Below are 19943 nucleotides of genomic sequence, written 5' to 3'. Positions count from 1 at the left end.
AATTGATGTCACCAATTCTTGTTTTAATCTAGATAACAATTTAGTGGACATTCAGTTCTCACATCAAGTTTTGCAATTAAAATATTTGAATGAGGCTTCTCTCTGGTAGCCTCTAACCATACTCTGTAAAAGGTTAAAGAAAAGTAAATTAAAATAGCCATTTCGAGAAGAAACTTCGCCACGTCTCGCGAGAGTATATTGCACTAAAGCGTAAAGGAAAAAAAAGATGGATGTCGGTGGAAACGGTGGTGGATTAGCTGTCAATAATAAACAGAGAACTACCGGTATGCTGCCTAACAAAAGCAGAGGCGAATTTGTGCGCAATCAAAGAAAAGATTCAGAGGTAAGTTTATATGATCATGGATTGTTACGTCCAAACAATATATCAAAGGCCTACCTACTCGCAGTTTTTTGGGACTGTGAAGTGTTGGAATACAAGTGTACAAAACACAAGAGTACTGCAAGTGCTAACCTGGCTCAGATTTGTTGTACGTAAACTCTTGCATGATAGCTCGCTAACATGAGCTACCAATATCAAGTATTGCTGTCGGTGATCGTAAACATTAACAATAGTACTACGTTAAAATTAACCCCTGCTGTTGGCTATCCGCTGTAGCAGCTAATATTAGCAAGTTAAGGCTAGCTATCCAGCCAGGCAGGCTCGCCCTGACGTCACTTGTAATACATTCTCAGTGAATGCCTGTTGAAGACGCAGTTTGTTAAACTTCAACCATCTACTAAAAATACATATGTCTTCATACACTAATGTATAACTAAGCCAAAGAGTGCAGCTGTTTTAAGGCATGACTTAAAAGCCTTTAAAATGTTCTGTTTTTAACGACATGTAAACAACTAAACATGTCTTTTTCCACAGGGGTTTTCTGAATGTCCCGACCTTGAGTTTGCATATTCAGATACAGACAAGTGGACAGCAGAACTGTCAGGTGGGTGCATCTCCTGTTTTATGTAGTCCCCTCCTTTAGTATTCTTGCTTCATGAACAAGGATGCTGTCAGTTCATTTCCAATTGAATGTCTTTTCTCCATTTTCTCTTCTAGAGCTATACAGTTATACGGAAGGACCAGAGTTTTCTCTGAATAGGAAGTGTTTTGAGGAGGAATTCAGAACTCATGGTATGCAACTAAAAACAGACATACACACAGTCAATTCCAACTACTATTTATTATATTATAATTATGCACAAGCATGTAAGACTCACGTTTATTTCACCTTACTATCTCACACTCACAGTGTCTGATAAGAAATGGACAGAGCTGGATGCAGCGCAGCACAGAGCTCATGCCATGCGGCTGTTGGATGGTCTGGAGGTGATTGCCAGGGAGAGGCGGCTGAAGGTTGCCAGGGCCATCCTCTACATGGCTCAGGGTAAAGCTCACTTTGGCTTGATCTATCGTTCAATAGTACCTGTGTCTAGTTTTGGGAACCGGATCCAACATTGAGGAAACCATTTCTGTCTGAGCTGGTATGTGGACTTCACGTCTGCTATACTGTTACAAAACAGCGGTTGTTCTCAGACGTTGTCCATTTGTACACTCTCAGCGGGTACAGTTGGGGTCCATCCATTTGGAACCCCCTAGGAATCGTTAAAGGGAACCGTTAAATAAACGGACCATTAAGAGGGAATAGGCCTATCTCACAGCCCGCTTTTCACGCCCACTTCCGGTAAATAGTGGTGTCTTTACCATTAGCATTTACACGTTTTTTTCTCTGGAGAATCTAAGTACATTTTCTAATGTAAAAATGTGACAGACCAATATTATTATGAAGCAAACAAGATGGTAAATCAGCTCGAACAGATAGAACAAACCTTACCTTGAGAAAACAAAAGTTGTAGACTTCTTAAATTACCCCTGTTAACATGTAGCGTCTATGGAGTGACGTCACGCTATCACCACTAACCCCAAAAGGGGGCGTATTAAGGGGGGCGGGGAAATTCTGTGAGATAGGCTTATTGTTAAGGAACCAGAATCGTTAAAATCCTATCCCAACCCTACCTGTGTTGCATCATGCCCAGATTTTGACATTTTGGGCTATGTTCTTCTCACTCACATTACCATACTGTGACTGTTTCCATCCAGGAACGTTTGCCGAGTGCACCTCTGAGGCTGAGGTGCAGCACTGGATGAGGTACAATGTTTTCCTACTGCTGGACGTGGGGACGTTCACCGCTCTGGTAGAGCTGCTCAACATGGAGATCGAGTAAGTGTTCTTTCGGTTCTTGTGCATTTACGCGGAAAATGAAAATCATTCCCTTATACAGTAATTGTTGTTGTAGTAGTCCTAAAAAGCACGAAAGACAGTGGTCTGCATCACCACTTTGTTTTTCAGTAACAGCGCTGCCTGCAGCAGTGCAGTCAGGAAGCCAGCCATCTCCCTGGCAGACAGCACAGACCTCAGGGTTCTGCTCAACATCATGTACCTGATGGTGGAAACTATTCAGCAGGATGACCCAGCAGATAGACCTGAGTGGAGGTCCACCAGAGAAACCTTCAAAGCTGAACTCGGTGTGTGTTCTATATAATAATTTATTTTCAAGAAGATTGTCACATATTTCCAGTACAGATGTTGCAACATTGGAAGCAGTGACATTCTTAAAAATAAAAGATAAAAAGGCCCTCAGATGGCAGGTGTAGCCTGAGAGTGTGTTCATGGGTGCGAGTCCCGATCCCGACCACCTTTGCTGCGTGTCTCTCCCCATTTCCTGTCAGACTATTTTACACTATCAAATAAAGGTAGACAAAGCCCCCCCCCCTCCCCTCCCTGTGTGTGTGTGTGTGTGTGTGTGTGTGTGTGTGTGTGTGTGTGTGTGTGTGTGTGTGTGTGTGTGTGTGTGTGTGTGTGTGTGTGTGTGTGTGTGTGTGTGTGTGTGTGTGTGTGTGTGTGTGTGTGTGTGTGTGTGTGTGTGAGAAACATTGTGGAAAACTAATAAGATGCAACCTCTCTTAGTATAAGTTTGTATACTATACATTCGCTATAGCTACCATATATGTAACAAGTAATTTAAATCAAATAAAACAAATTGCGCGTATCAGATAATTGTCTGCTGTAATAGTGAGCAGTGCAGTATTCGTACAGAATGCTGTGGATGCACATGTGTGACAATATGTATATTATGTAGTACTGTATGTGTAATGTTGTCCACTCTGATTCCAATTTGACCTTTACCACACTCATCTAGGGTCTCCGCTGTACAACAACGAGCCCATGTCTGTCATGCTTTTTGGGATGGTCACCAAGTTCTGCAGTGGTCACGCCCCACACTTCCCAATGAAGAAGGTCTTATTGTTGCTTTGGAAAAGTATACTGGTGAGAGATGCCATTGACAAGCATCTGTTACATTCATCTATAGTTTACGCTACTATTATTTTGCTCACGTTTAATTAATGATTTGGTTGGTGTTGTAGAGACTGAGACACCCTCATGTAGTCGAAACTTCTCATTGCTCTTGCAGTTCACGCTCGGAGGATTTGAGCAGCTCCAGGGCATAAAGGTGCGTAAGCGCCAGGAGCTGGGTTTGCCTCCGCTGCCAGAGGACAGCATCAGGGTGGTGAGGAGCATGAGAGCCGCGTCTCCGCCTGCGTCTGCTTCAGACCTCATAGAACAGCAGCAGAAACGGGCACGCCGTGAGCATAAAGTAAGTGCCACTCCTGCATCTCAGAAAAAGAACCGTAAGAGAACGGCAAGTACCGTTTTGATTATATATATACCGACTTGGCCTGTTTTCAGTGGTCGTCACCACCTTGTTGTCCTCTGGAATACAGTCCCTGATAAAACAAGACAACTTGGACGCGTTCAACGAGAAGGACCCCCGCGAGGACGAGGATGACAACGACGACAATGACAACTCCATAGAGGCAGAACCGTTCCCCCTGGAGAGGGATGAGGTCATGCCTCCACCCATCCCACACCCTCCATCAGAGAGGGTGTCCTTCCCCAAGGGGCTGCCCTGGGCTCCTAAAGTCAGGTGAGATGGTCCTGGAAGCAATTTAAAAGAGAGAAGTCCGCTCTGCTCCACAGTGCTTAACTTATTTTAAAAACACTGGCATTGGTATCAGACACAACATTTCGGCCATGGTTGGCCTTCAACAGGTGACCTTATGGTCACTGGAAGCAAACAGAAATACACTGACTGTGGGTCTGAAAGAGTTGGACCAAAAACTCTCGGTAGGAAAATCCACTGCAAATGTATTCCTAAATTCTTTCCTTCAGCTATAATACAGAAAACTAAGCAAGACCCCCAATGTTCATTTCACACCCACCGCAATAACATTAAACTTTGTAACAGTTCTGTAACATAAACTGTCTATGTCTCCATTCTTTATGAAATGGACATGTACTCGTGTTTACAATTCTACAATAATCTTGTATCCAAGACCATATGAATGGAATATGGATATTTTTCATAGTAGATCGTCATTCTTTTAACAACGTCTCTGCTCCAACAGGGAAAAGGACATTGAAAATTTCTTGGAATCAAGTAGAAGTAAATTCATTGGATACACTCTCGGAAAGTAAGTAATTCATTGAAGTTGGGCAAAAAAAATAACTGGTTATTCAGCTGAAATAAGATTTTAAAACATGGATATTTATGTGTGTATCTTTCAGTGATACAGATACAGTAGTTGGCTTGCCCCGACCAATTCATGAGAGCATCAAGACGTTGAAGCAGGTATTGTTGCAGCATTAATGCTGTCTCATTCTTAAAATGGATTATATGCTTGACAGTTTCCCGAAATGTTCTGTTATTTGGTTATGAATTCATGTTTTGTTTTTGGTTTTGTTTCAGCACAAATATGTGTCTATAGCAGAAATTCAGATCTCAAAGGAAGACGAGTACCAAAAAACTCCACTATCTGGGGTAAGTGGTAAAAAAATTGTCCTGCAATGTAATACCCAGCCGCCCATCTTATCCAGAGTCATGTCGAGGTGGCAACAGTTCCAGCAGTCTCCTTGAAATGTAATAATTATACACATACTGTAGGAGGCCATGGCATTCAAGACATGGTTTTGTGTGTTGTTGAAACAACGTGAAGCAAAGCGCTTCGTAGTAGTAATTCAATAATTTGTTATAACTTAAATCCTTCATAGCTCAACAAATATCTGAATATGTAAACACAAATTTGCGTGTACGTTTCTAATAAATGTGTTTTCAAACTGGTTTGTTTTGTATGACAGGGTGAAGAGGATGTGGAGATGTGTGCCACTGAGCTCCTTTATCAGGGTATTCTTCCCAGTTTGCCTCAGTATATGGTTAGTGTCCTGATTGCATTACATCTATCATACCTCAGTATATAGTATGGTTAGTGTCCTGATTGCATTACATCTGTCATACCTCAGTATATAGTATGGTTAGTGTCCTGATTGCATTACATCTATCATACCTCAGTATACAGTATAGTTAGTGTCCTGATTAGCTTTCATTTATCATCCTAATAATGTAAAATGTACAGATTGTTGTTACATGATGTGCACACACCAGTCTCTACTCTCTACATGTGTCATGTGTTTAACATTATGGGGAGGCAGTGGCTCAGGCTAGTAGCTAGTGGCTAGTAGAGCAGCCGGACATATGTAATACATACATCTAAAAAAATTGTAAACTGATCGTATTGTCTGCCCTTTCTGCCTGTCAGATTGCCTTGTTGAAAATCCTCCTTGCTGCAGCGCCGACCTCCAAGGCCAAGACTGACTCCATCAACATCCTGGCAGATGTGCTTCCAGAGGAGATGCCGTGAGTGCTGAGTAGTATAACTGTCTTTAACAGTTCAGGAGCAATCAGGATGTTCTGGTTAAATGGAGTCGAGGCATTTGCATATTTCTTTATATTTTATAAAGTTTATTACATGACCTCACTAGAGAAGTAATCACACTAGTCACTATCTAGGCTGGTAGAGACCAGTCCAAGCTTATACAGTACACATTAGTTACAAACTAAATACATTGTGCATTTATTTATATAGCGCCTTCATATGAAATGCTTTACATTGTGTATGATATTCACAATTCACCTATTCACACCGACAGCAGAGGAAACCATGCAAGGAACCAACCAACTTGCTCATCAGGAGCAGTTCCATGTAGGGTTTTAAGTATTGCTCAAGCACACATTGACAGAGGGGAGCCAGGGACCGAAACAGGAACTGTTTGATTCCCATGTGGCGTATCTGTCTCCTGAGCTGCTACAGGAACAAAACAAAACAAACTAATATTCTGATTGTCAGAACTTAGACAAACTATTCCTCTGTCTTAAACCAGCATTTTTAGGTCCTGAAATGGTTGATAATGTGTCTGTTGATAATGGGACAATCCCAGTGAAACGGTAGAACTCATTGATCATTTATTTGTGACTGCAGAACCACAGTGTTGCAGAGCATGAAACTTGGTGTTGATGTCAATCGCCACAAAGAGATCATTGTAAAGGCCATCTCTGCCATCCTACTGCTGCTTCTCAAGCACTTCAAACTCAACCACATCTACCAGGTACACGCACAACACACACTGCTGAACTAAATACTCCATCTCCACATTTTGTCTATTGGAGTAATGAGCAATACATGCTTCTCAGTCCATCAATACTCTGTATTAATGCCAAATTGCCAATCAACAACAACATGGTAATCAATGCAATTATAGTAGCATTAAAACCTACAGCCGTTTCCCCGTCTACCACTAGGGGCCACCAGGGGCAATGAATAGAACATACAAATTGTTTACTCAGACATGTAATCAAAATGTTATACGATCAACATAGTTAATGTCACAACTTTACTCATTATTCACAAGTTTGACAGTGGAGTATTGCGTTTTGATGCAAATTTGGATTGTTTTGAATCATTTCCTTTGTGATTTTATTTTCTATGACTAAGTTTGAGTGGAATACTCACTCAATTCCTTTGACAAAGTGCTATACAATTAGTAGTTGTTCTTCTACTTAATCTGTCCTCTGTATGTTTTTCATAGTTTGAGTACATGGCCCAACACCTGGTGTTTGCAAACTGCATCCCCCTCATTCTGAAGTTCTTCAATCAGAATATCATGTCTTACATCACAGCCAAGAATAGGTACTGTACTTTATAAAGGTTTATAGAATAGGTACTGTACTTTATAAAGGTTTTAGAATAGGTACTGCACTTTATAAAGGTTTATAGAATAGGTACTGTACTTTATAAAGGTTTTAGAATAGGTACTGCACTTTATAAAGGTTTATAGAATAGGTACTGTACTTTATAAAGGTTTTAGAATAGGTACTGTACTTTATAAAGGTTTTAGAATAGGTACTGCACTTTATAAAGGTTTATAGAATAGGTACTGCACTTTATAAAGGTTTATAGAATAGGTACTGTACTTTATAAAGGTTTTAGAATAGGTACTGCACTTTATAAAGGTTTATAGAATAGGTACTGTACTTTATAAAGGTTTTAGAATAGGTACTGTACTTTATAAAGGTTTTAGAATAGGTACTGTACTTTATAAAGGTTTATAGAATAGGTACTGTACTTTATAAAGGTTTTAGAATAGGTACTGTACTTTATAAAGGTTTATAGAATAGGTACTGTACTTTATAAAGGTTTATAGAATAGGTACTGTACTTTATAAAGGTTTTAGAATAGGTACTGTACTTATAAAGGTTTATAGAATAGGTACTGTACTTTATAAAGGTTTATAGAATAGGTACTGTACTTTATAAAGGTTTTAGAATAGGTACTGTACTTTAGAATAGGTACTGTACTTTATAAAGGTTTTCTGATTGAGAATGTTGCTCATATACTGTTCTTATGATGCCTTCTTTTCACACTTTGCATATTGTCTCACTTTTAGCATTTCAGTGCTCGACTTCCCTTACTGCGTCGTGCACGAGCTCCCTGAGCTCACTGCAGAGAGTCTGGTGAGTTTCCCTTTTGGACACGCAGCTCTGAAAACATTGATTTCCTTGTGTGTTGATTGAAGTCCACAAAATGTCGATTTGGGCTGTAACTATCGATGATTTTCGATAGAAAATTGTGTTTTTGTATACCTTTTTACATACTTGTGTGTGTGTGTGTGTGTGTGTGTGTGTGTATATTGACAAATTGATTGCACTATTTTATACTTAATAGTTAATAATGATGTTGTGCAAAAATTGAAATAGAAAATAGCAAATATACAAGCATTGCGATGACTTGTTAGATTTAATATTGGCTATTTTCACCACATGTTGTACTATATATATATATATATATATATATATATATATATATATATATATATATATATATATATATATATCTTTTTTTTTTTTTTTACTTTTAAATTGCCCAAAATAGGGATTGATGAATTTATTTAAATCAATTAAATTGCTTACTTTGATGAACTGCTGCACCCCATAGAGATGATGTTTGTTTTGTACAGGAAGCGGGCGATAACAACCAGTTCTGCTGGAGGAACCTTTTCTCGTGTATTAACCTGCTGAGGATCCTGAACAAGCTCACCAAGTGGAAACACTCCAGAACGATGGTGAGAGAAGCATTTAACATCATCCTCCGTGAAGAAAGTCATTGTTTAACCACTTAAACAACCTTAGCATCCCTATTCTGGAGAGAACATTCACATTAGAAAACAGCCGATCTACAAGCTCGCAACACTCAGCGTGTGAGCTTGTAGATTGGCTGTGTTCGGCAAAGCGTTTGGATGTACTGCCAAAAAAAGAGCGGACCAAGTTAGTACACATTGAACCACAATCAAGTCAGTACTAGTTCACTAAAGGGTTTAAAGTGGTGTAAGTTAACTAAATGGTGTAAGTTATATGTTTTGGTTGAAAATAAATGTTTATTGCTGAAGTTAAAGCGCTGTATATTCCACTCACGAGGCTTTGGTGATGGATGAAATTAATTGGTATCCTGATCTGAACATTTATTTTATGTTTACTAAAAATGTGGAGAGACTCTGTTACTGAACAAACACAGTATAGCAATCATTACCATTGGAATATAGAGCCAATTAACACTTATTTTAGCCAAATATATCACTTGCATCACTTTTAACCACTTAAACCCTTTGTATTTCATGACAGGTGTCCTCCGGGTTATATACATTTTTCCTTCTAAATAAAATAAGCTTTGCAACTTGTCCTGCGTCTCCATGTTTTCTTTCCTACTGCAGATGCTGGTTGTGTTCAAGTCTGCTCCCATCCTGAAGAGGGCGCTGAAGGTCAAGCAGGCCATGATGCAGCTCTATGTGCTGAAGCTGCTCAAAGTCCAAACCAAATACCTGGGGCGTCAGTGGAGGAAGAGCAACATGAAGACTATGTCTGCTATCTACCAGAAGGTCCGCCACCGCCTCAATGATGACTGGGCCTATGGGAATGGTAAGTTAATACGCCTCAATGATGACTGGGCCTATGGGAATGGTAAGTTAATACTGGGTAATATCATGATAATATAGCCATGTCATTAAATGATAATAAATATCTTCTGAGTATTGTCTTTTCCTGGTTTTAATCATTTAAAGGAGCATTCAGTGATTTGAGTGATTTGGAAAACCACCCAGTCCGCCCCGGTAACAAAATGTGCACATGCACACTCTACAGTGGGGGGAAGTGCAACAGGCCAACAGCATGTGCACCAAGGAATGCCCCACTCGATCATGATCGGAGGAAGGCCCCTCTCATCCTGATTGGATGAAGGCTTTGCCACCCGCCACCAAAACTGAAACTAGGGTTTTTTGACCCCAGGGGCTCGCTGGGGACAGGGAGGAGCTCCTTATATGGTCAGCACACTCTATAGTAGGGGGGATTATCCAGAAAAAAAGAAAAAATAAGGTGATATTTAGATTAAGTCAAATCACTGAATATACCTTTTAAGCCTTATTTTATTTAACAAAAAGAGGATTTGCTTTGATTTGAAAATGGCATTGGTGGCCCAGACGGCTAGCGTAGACGTCCGGGCACCTGACAGCGTGTCGTGGGTTCGACTCCCGATCCTGACGACCTTTGCTGCGTGTCACTCCCCATCTCTCTCCCATTTCCTGTCAATCTACTGTATACAGTTGGAGGCCATCGATATTGTCCTTTTCTTTTTGCTGAGGTTTGCGTGATCTGCGCAAAAGGACAGTTAACCCATTTTGGGCGGGAACCCCTTTTGGTGTTTTAAACATTATGTTATAATTTAGCTATTGAAAAATAGCAGATCTACAAGCTCATAGCGCGCCACCGAGTGGCGCGCTACGAGCTTGTAGGTCTGGTATTTTTTTTAAAACGTGAAAATATTTATTTCAGAAAACTGGAGGATTTATAAGGATTTTTTAAAATTGAGGTCAGGCCTAAATGGGTCAAATGATAAGGGACAATATCGGTGGCACCCAACTGTACCTATCAATAAAAGCATAAAACGCCCCAAAAATATCTTAGAAAAAAAGAAAATGTCATTGGAAACTATCTGTGCTGCGTCTCTGACATCAATAAACTGTTTGCAGATCTGGATGCACGGCCATGGGACTTCCAGGCAGAGGAGTGTGCCCTGCGCGCCAACATAGAACGCTTCAATAGTCGGCGCTACGACCAGAACCAGACCAATCCTGACTTCCTGCCCGTTGACAACTGTCTGCAGAGTGTTCTGGGGCAACGAGTGGACCTGCCAGAGGACTTCCAAATGAACTATGACCTTTGGCTGGAGCGTGAAGTTTTCTCCAAGCCTATTTCCTGGGAGGAACTGCTGCAGTGAGCAGCAGAAACTGCCCCAATCCACAAATGCAATGCAATGCAAACGTAAGACTTAAGGTGAACCATGACCCGTGTGATATTGACCAAGTGGGTGGAAACATCTACAGTATACTGTACCGGTAGTTCTAAAATGTTAATTTCAAGGACCAACATAACCCTGAGAGTGTACAAATGGGTCCATTAGTTTACATTTGTACACTGCTTGTTATAGCCTTAGAGTATAGGTTATAGCATTAGCCCCTCCAGGAACCCTGGGGATCCTGGGACCCCGCTTTGAGAACCACTGATCGATACACAAGAAAGTGTGACAGAGGGCTTTCATGCCCAAACGCACCCAGGTTTGGGCTGGACTTACTGTCCTGTCATCTTTGGATCAATCTGTTTTTTTGCAGTTTGATCATGGCATAAACCAAAATAGAGATTCACCAATATGGAAATTCTTGGCCAATACCAATGTTTAAATTTAGCCGATACCGATATTTGTTAATTTAATTTTGGTTGTTATGTCCCCATTTTGTGTCAGTTAAACAAAATTATAAAAAAAAATAACTGTTCAGAATCTTCAGCTTGGTAGTCTGCAGATATCCAACAGGCCAACATAGTCACTGCAACATTATGCTTCCAAACAACAGATGAATATCGGCTACTGCCATCTGTGAATGTTAACTTTATTTGCCCATACTGATATTTACAGACACCGGCAAATATCAGCTGATACCGATTTGTGATCGATATATTGGTGAAAAACCAAATGCTTTATGTTGCCTTTATGAAATCAGCATTATTCATAGCCTATTTAATTATTAATTCATCCCATTCAAGTAACGTTGGTATTTTCCTGAGACTGTTCCAGCATTAGTGACATCACTCAGAGATGTAATGTAATCTAAAATGACTAGTGATTAGTCTTGGTCTGTTAGAAAACTTCAGTCCAGCCTCTATCATACATATTTGTTTTTTGCTCAAAAACAAATAAAACTCAAAAGCTAGGGCAGTAACATTGCTCCTCAAGCGCAACATTACAGTTTGATATATATATATTTATATATACTCTTGATTTAAAGGAAATTCTAATGCATTTTTAAGTAAAAAGACTAGATGAGGATGTGAGTGCCACATCCTGTTTCTACTGTCGATCAGGCTCATCTTGATGGATGCTGTTGGTCATTGTTTGTGGATTTCCACTGAATAATTTGCATTGAGACATTTTGGAGCATTTCATAATCATCACATGCCTGTCTGTACCATGATGGGACCATGGAGTGTGAGATTTACACTTATAAATATTGGGCCCAACTTTAATGGAAAATAATCTGTCTAAATTGACTGACAGAAACAGATCTTAATTTGCTCTTTGTAAGTATACTTTTGTTTGTGTACATAACTTAATTGTGTTAAATGAAAGAGGAGCGTTGATAGTCGATGTTTATTTTTTTTAAACTTTGGCGTCAAAGTTGTAAATCCTGTGATTCCCAAATGTAACTAGCCAAACAAGATTTTGTACTCAAGGGATTCATTTAGCCCAGCTGAAACAAAACAAAACAGAAATCCTCCGTTAAAGAATAGTTCTACATTTGTCTTGTATTTTTACTATTTTGCAACTTAAAGTTGTTTTGTCTTATTATAAAAGCTCAGAAAATGCCTTGAAGTGGCAAAATAAAATATATGAATAATGTGAGAGGTTGAACAGTTATTTATCATGAATTTGTTTTTCATTGTGTAACTTAAATACTGTAATAAAAGGGCACTTCCTGTTCTTTTTATTTCTCACCGTCACCTCGACGGTATGTTTAACCATCTGCATAACAATTAAACATTTCTATGATCTTAAAGGGTATTTTCTTTACAGTGGCAGTAATGGTTCTCTGGTATGGCATTAGTTTCTTTTGGCTGTTCTCAGTGGCAGCTGCTTAGTCCCTCCCTACATTTGTAAACAATCTTATCTGACACTCCCCTTGCCTCTGGAATCCGGAAATGTCTCGTATAGAGGAACTGTTGTCAGCCCGCCATCCTCGACACTGATCATGGCAGAGCCTTGGACGACAACAACCCTTAGACTAAAGAGACCCCATGCCTCTGTAGGAACAGAGCCATCAGCACGACATGTATGCCAGATTCACAATGCCCCATTGAACGTTTACTGCTGTGCTGATGAGCAAGTCCTGTGCTCAATATGTGCTTTGGTTGACCACAAAGGACACAGAAAAAAGTCGGTTAGTGAAGAACGTAGGAGGAAACAGGTGAGTAGAACGAAAGAGTAAATACAAAATAAGTTAATCTAAAATTTCTCGTAAAACAAGCATGAAATGTTTTGAACAATATTTTTATATTGCATTAATACAAAGGTGGACCTGAATAACATTAAGAAGGCATCCAAGGAGAGACTTCAGTTGCATGAAAAGGAATGGAAGAAACTGAACAAGAATCTCCTGCAGATTCAGGTGAGGGGAAGGAGGCTTTACCTGAGAAACACGTAAATAACAGGACTAAAAGCATTTTCATCTTCAGATGTTCAGTGGTAAATGTTTGGTGTTGTGCTTTTAAGCGAAGATATTACACTGGAAAATCTGTCAGATGAAGTATAAATCGGCCATTAGTAGGGGTGTTTTAATTGTTTGGGTGTTTCTTTTTTGCTTGTGAATGTTACAGGAGTGCAAATGGTGAATGAAATGTGAGCTTGCCATAAACATCCTGTTTATAGTTAATATCACTGCCTGTCTTCCATCCCATCCAATGGCTTTTGGTGAGAAACGAAACTGGCACACTTCTGTTTAGTATGGGGGAGGGGCAATAGGGGATTTTGGCGGCTTCAGTACTTGATGTTGTAGATGTAGAGTATACACTCGCATACACACACACACGCACTGACTCACTCATGCGCGCGCACACACACCATCGGTGCCGGAGGGTTGGTCTGAATGTCCCCGCATTATTTGAGGATGCCTGGTCTATTTATTTGTTATTCCTCACCGGTGCTGGTGCATGCCATGGTCTAGCACTGTTTCCATTTTGCTGCACAATAGTCATGTATTTGCATGTATATGTGCAGTAACTGAAGTTGCTATTAGTCTCAACTCGATCAAGATGGGCGTGTGTCAGATGGGCTAATACACAACAATGTGAGTCATGACGTTTCCACCACTTCTGAACCGTGTTTGTGTATAAAACAGGAGGGTGCCAGGGAGGCAGAGGGTTACTGTGAGAGCATCATTGCCAAGCTGATCGATTACCTCCAGAGACGTTATGGCACCGTGCAGGAGCTCATTGAGGCTCAAGAGAGGGCAGCGGTGGCTAAGGTTCAGAGCTCCCTGCAGAGCCTGGAGAGAAAGATTGATGAAATAAAGGGGAAGGAAATTGTGCTTGATCAGCAGGCGCAAACTGACGACGATGTCGCCTTCCTGCAGGTACCCTTCTTACAGTACATAACATGATGCAGAAGCTTGATCTGTTTAACATCTTAAGCCCTAAACTGTGTATGACAAATACAAAATACAGTAGCTGATCTTCAAACTTGCAGATAAGAAAATTAAGATCTTGAATGTTTTTGAAAATTTGCCCAAAATGCTGGCAGATCTTTTCTTTCAGCCATTAAATCCGGGAAAGGCATCTGTGCCATTTTAGATTTGTACTGTTTGCTATAAAAAATAATAGCAGATATACAAGATGCGAGCTTGTACATCTTCTATTTTTGAGAAATCTTGAATGGGTGAGAACTACTGATTCATTTCTAGAATCAACCTTAATGGGTTAATCAATCTGTCTCTTTTAATACATTTTCCCCCTGACAGACATGGCACTCTCTATTGACCCTGTGTGAACCTGATGGTTTACCCAGGGATTTTGAAGACCCGCTCCTCCCTTTTGAGGGTGTAAAGATAGCAGTCCAAGAGTTTGGGAGGCAACTGGAGGTGTTTTGTGACAAAGAAATCATTGCAATCTCCCAAAGTGGTATGTCAGAGAGGGTATTTTTATTTATTTTTTATAATTTCTGCTGTCTGTTTCAACACAGAATGAATGATTGTAGCAGTGAGAGTACAGTAACCCACACAGTAATGTTATAGAATGATTCCGAACTGAGTGTGAAATTTTCTGTTTTAAAAGGGAAATTCTGTTTGAAAAGGGATTCATTTCATGCATGTTTTCAGTGGTGATTAGCAATGATGTCAGTTGTTGTTGTTGTTGTTATCTCATAGGCCAGTCAACAGCTAACAGCATGCATACTGGACAGAACTCCAATCCAAAAACGAGAGCAGAGTTCCTGGCATGTGAGTTTTACTTATTATGAAACTATTATTATTATTACATTATAATTATTAATATCTTCATGATCAGAATCAAGCGACCACATTTCACATTCTGAATGTTATCATCCGTCTTGTCCAGTTGCATGTGAAGTCACCTTTGACCCCAACACAGCCCACAAGGACCTCATTCTTTCAAAGAATGATAAAGAAGTAAATGTGAGCCAAGACAAGTGCCAGCAACAATCTGAACCCCACGCTGAGAGATTCACGCACCGTCGCCAGTTGCTCTGTGTGCAGGGCCTGCACGAGCGTTGCTACTACGAGGTGGAGGTGTATGGAGACAAGGCAGAGATTGCACTGGCCTACAGAGAAATGGACAGAAGGTCAAAAACAAAATTGTCAGCCTTTGGGGGCAATAACAAGTCTTGGAGTCTGGACCGCTCCAAAGTATATTCTGTAAGCCACAATGGTGATGCCATCCAACTGTCAACATCCCCCAGTCACCACAGAGTAGGAGTTTATCTGAATTATAAAGAGGGAGCACTGACATTCTATGAAGTCTCAGAAAACATGACATTTCTCTACAGGGTTGAAGCCACGTTCACAGAACCACTGTATCCAGGATTCTGGCTCGGAGACAAGTGCTGTATCCGGCTCTGTGATTTAAGGCAGCAGAACGTGCCAACTAGGTGATCTGACAGAGATTGGTACACAAGAAGTTGTTTTCATCTGCGATCCTAACCAAGGTAAAAGGTCAAATAAATCAAACCACTGTAAGAATCTTGAGCAGCTGCTCAAATGGACTAATATGCCAATCTCTCTAATAGGCCGAATAAACAATCAAAATTTATGTTCTTCCAAAACTACTATACTTGTTTCAAAATATACCTTTACCCTTGCCGTTACATTATTTTACTAAGCTAAAGAAAGCATGTTCTAATTTCATTTGTGGCAATAGACGACACAGATTACGTTTGACTTTATTATATTTACCATATGATAGAGGGGGACTTAAACTTCCACATTTTCAGTGGTATTATTGGACTGCGCAACTACGTACTATAATGTATTATTTTTCCACAGAGCCAAGTCCAGCATGGGTTGATATCGAATCACTATCAATTAAACCTAAAATGGCTCTAAATATATATTCTGCAAATATTAAAAAGTTAAGGAAACAAACAAGCAACCCTTTTGTACTAAATGGTCAATGTGTGGCACAATACTAGAGAAATGATGGGGGAAACCAGTGTGTCATTGTCACAGTTTAGCCCAATATGGGGAAATTATCTATTTAAACCAGGGGTTCCGCCTTTGGGTTAATAAAGGTCTAACTAAAATAGGAGATATGTTCCAAGACGGAAAACTGATGACATTTGAACAAATTCGTACAAAATTTGATCTTTCAAATAGCCATTTTTTATATATTTACACCTAAGAGACTTTATAAGAGCATCTGGTAACCAAGCATTGATTACTCCATTCCCTTCGAGAATGGAGAAACTTATATCTGACCATTGTAATAGTAAAGGGCGTATCTCTGTGATATATGACATGCTGGTTTCCAATTAATCTGAAAGCTCTAACGATAGACTAAGGGCTTGGAAGGAAGATGTACAAGATGATATAGCCTTAGTTGACTGGGGTGCCATATGTGCGAAAGTACACAGACAAACTGCAAGTACTAGATTAAGATTGCTACAATATAACTGGTTGATGCGCACTTATATAACACTTACACCAGCTAAATTACATCAGTTCAACGAAAATATTCCAGACACTAAAATGTGAGCAGTCAAAGGGCACACTTTTTCACTGTATGTGGGAATGCAGAGAGATTGTGGCATTTTGGAGTGAGATCTTACAAATACTTCATAGAATGCTAGATGTAAGGATACCATTGGATCCAAAACTCTGCATATTGGGATTGTACCCGGTAACCCTGGTTATACCAAGGAATAAACAAATCCTTATAGATATGTCACTACTCCAAGCAAAGCGCACAATTGAAAAATACTTACACAATGTAGCCTACATCGACAAGTGAAATTGATGAATATATATTATATTTATAGTATTCTTCTGCTTCTTGCACATTTGACACCGCTGCTAAATGTATGCCTTTAGAGATTTATTACACCTGACGTAATATTCTACCTAGCCTATACTTCATTTGTTTTATGTTATGCATATATACGTTTCAAATGTTTTAGTTTTTTACTTAATTATGTCATGTATTACTTTTTTTTATATCTTGTATTGTTGCGTTAGCGTAGTCTTTGCTGCTTTGTACGTGTATGAGTAAGTGACAAATCTCATTTGATTCTTGAAGGTAAATTCTGAATTTGTGCTATATTAAATTAGACTAATACCCGAGAATAAATCATGTTCTTATGACTCCGTCCAGACACTCCAGTGATCACAATTGGCTGTATTTGCGGGTGGGAAGCCGGTAGGGAATGGCAATCTGTCGTTGCGCTAGTATAGTATGTCGATGTGTCCCGGTGACACTCCGTAGCCGGGGAGGCATGGTTGTCTACACTCTTCCCTGAGGAGGGTTTGGCAGTGACAGACTATAGACAAGACACAGAGGCAGGAATTGAGAGAAAAATAAATTAAATGTAACTTGCAATGGTACAATGAAACTGGTCTTAATTGACAGGTTGACTCTTAACAGTTAGATTAATGTATTGTAGTGTGTGTTCATCGACAGTAAGTAATACCAGGACAGGTTGTTTACAATTTATTGATATTTTCAGTGATATTATCATTCAAATACATATATATATATTTTACAATGTGTCTGTGTCGTACAATCATGAGGATTGAAGAGAAAGAACTGTGTCATTATTGTGCTCAGTAAGGCCCTGCATCCACAGTACATCAGAAGGAATCTACAATCTAATACATATACACATACATACACACATACACATATTATACACATACACTCCGTTTGGACCCATTGTTATTAATATTTTTTCTCTAGGGCTTTAAGTTTTATCGTTCAGCTATACAGTTACACTATAACAAAACATTGCTTTTCCCCCCCAGACTGTATCCAGTCAAGAGCAAACATTGAGCCTAACATTAAGATTACTAAAAAAGAAAGGAAAATAGAAAGAAATAATATTCTTTTTGGAGGCAAAGCGAAAAAGTGCATTCATATTCACATTCAGTATTACTTGTCATATTTTATACACTATATGACCGATAGTCTATGGACCTCTAATTTTCTATTAGTGCCCTTTGTTCCAGTGACTGGAGAACTGTTGACTACACTGACATTCAAAATTGTGTGTTTTCAATTTTGTGGCAACGGTGTGTGGAAGGAAGGCTGGTGTCTGTTAAAGATTGACAATACCGCCTACACTCCCCCATGCAGAAATGCTTTGTTTAGCTGAGTGAGAAAGAACTTTAATTGCCTGCGAAGAGCCATGACCTTAACCCTATCAAATACATTTGGAATGAATTGGAATACCATATGCGAGCCAGGTCCTCAACAAGAAGTGCAACCTCAGTAATGATCTTGTGGCTAAATTACAGCAAATTGCTGCTGCATTGTTCCAACCAAAGGACATCCCAGACGAATAGAGCATGTTATCGTAGCAAAGGGAGGGGGGGTGGGACCAGCTCCATCCTTTTTCCAAGTTCGATTATTTGCTGTGTAATCTGTGGACACAATATTTACTTGACAGACTTTAAAGTCAAAGAGCTATTTACATGGTACAATCACAAGAGGAAATGTCTGGTTTCCAGTCTTTCCACCCACTATATTATAACATAAGACTGAAAACATAACCAAACTGGACAAGCAAGTCTAAAACTGACTGAAGATACAGAGCTCCTTAGAAAGTAGTGAAAGAAGGACCCCAAATCCAGTAAATCAGTTCTGCTATTAAAACACAAGGCTACTCTGAGGATGGGCACATCTGAACACTAAATTCCATCTTCCCACAGTCATTTTCACATGTCATGGAGGTTCACAAACTACAAAATAGATAAGTCTGTAAATACAATCCAAATATGCATCACACAAGATGAAAATATATATATCCTCAACTTTGAAGATAAATCTCGACTATTCATCAGTAGAATATACACCAACAGCTAATATACAGTAATATAAATATAGTCCCTTTAATTGATAACACTATGGCTTTGAATATTTTGATTGAAAAAGAAAAAAGGATTCCCTTAACGGAAGCTGACATGTAAATGAATAGTATGACTAATGACAGCAAGAACTACAAATGTGTACAAAAGTGGAAGATGTTTTTGTGAGAATTCTTCTGTGCTTTGTCCAATTTAATTATGTGCTGTTCCAACCTCAGTTCAATTGGTAACAAAACAGACCTGTCTGTTCTGTAATACTGTTTGTTCATGTATCTTTTTGTGCATGCGTGTGCAAAAATAACAAAATACTAGCTACAGTTTACATTAGTTATATGTGCATAATTTCCTGATACTATTGTCAAGTATGAAAAGTTCATACATGTGTGCTGATGGAAATATTAATTCTTATGAATTGCTTTTAAAGCAACCAGATTATGGACATGTGCTCCTGCAGTAATTGTCAATTCACTGATTCCATAATCCATAACTGATTCCTCTGTGCTTAAATTGGCTGTATTAGGCTATGTTCACTGTGTATTGGCTTGCATTTACACTGAACATGGTTTGTGCATTTCATTTAGGCATATAAAGTAAATAATAATGTGTCCGATTCAATTTTAGTTAAAAATATTAATCTTGTGGCAATCAAATCTTATTTGTGCTTTTGCAGCATTTAAAATTTTGTGAGATGAAAGTCTTGATTGTATCAAAACCAGCTGACAAAACACTTTTCAACCATTCAGATCCGCTGACGAACAAGCTATGATTTTGTCAGTGAGGGAATCTAGTCTTTCTATTTCACAGACGTAAAAGTTTCAAAGAAGCTCATTGAGCACATGATGTAGTCACCCACGGATTAACCTTACT

At 39.3% G+C, this 19943-nt stretch overlaps 2 protein-coding genes across 2 annotated transcripts; both read left to right on the top strand.

Annotated features, from left to right (window-relative positions):
• Positions 1–222: 222 nt before the first annotated feature.
• strip1 (striatin interacting protein 1) lies at positions 223–12472 on the top strand. Its single transcript, XM_079510445.1, has 20 exons — positions 223–343; positions 875–944; positions 1058–1132; positions 1251–1385; positions 2099–2219; positions 2349–2524; positions 3199–3326; positions 3472–3654; positions 3782–3984; positions 4466–4531; positions 4626–4689; positions 4807–4878; positions 5196–5270; positions 5654–5751; positions 6374–6500; positions 6981–7081; positions 7839–7905; positions 8409–8513; positions 9159–9363; positions 10470–12472. The coding sequence occupies exons 1-20, from the start codon at positions 227–229 to the stop codon at positions 10715–10717; spliced, it is 2436 nt and encodes an 811-aa protein (XP_079366571.1). The 5' UTR covers positions 223–226; the 3' UTR covers positions 10718–12472.
• A 268-nt stretch (positions 12473–12740) lies between these two features.
• On the top strand, positions 12741–16573 carry LOC306929983 (tripartite motif-containing protein 16-like; the record flags this gene model as incomplete). The annotated part of the gene is made up of 6 exons (XM_079510720.1): positions 12741–12956; positions 13062–13157; positions 13887–14120; positions 14505–14664; positions 14910–14981; positions 15100–16573. The coding sequence occupies 6 exons, from the start codon at positions 12741–12743 to the stop codon at positions 15651–15653; spliced, it is 1332 nt and encodes a 443-aa protein (XP_079366846.1). The 3' UTR covers positions 15654–16573.
• Positions 16574–19943: the final 3370 nt, after the last annotated feature.

The sequence above is a fragment of the Electrona antarctica genome (assembly GCF_951216825.1).
Source record: "Electrona antarctica genome assembly, chromosome: 9".
NCBI lineage: Eukaryota > Metazoa > Chordata > Actinopteri > Myctophiformes > Myctophidae > Electrona > Electrona antarctica.
The sequence above is the reverse complement of the archived record's forward strand: the minus strand, read 5'-3'. Positions and strand labels throughout refer to the sequence as shown.

What these genes read in the sequence shown, in the direction of transcription:
- strip1 (XM_079510445.1), top strand. Translation starts at nt 227, where the DNA reads ATGGATGTCGGTGGAAACGGTGGTGGATTAGCTGTCAATAATAAACAG. An exon ending in CTGCTCAACATGGAGATCGA is followed by an intron (nt 2,220 to 2,348) that starts GTAAGTGTTCTT and finishes TTTGTTTTTCAG; the next exon opens with TAACAGCGCTGCCTGCAGCA. An exon ending in CCAGTTTGCCTCAGTATATG is followed by an intron (nt 5,271 to 5,653) that starts GTTAGTGTCCTG and finishes TCTGCCTGTCAG; the next exon opens with ATTGCCTTGTTGAAAATCCT.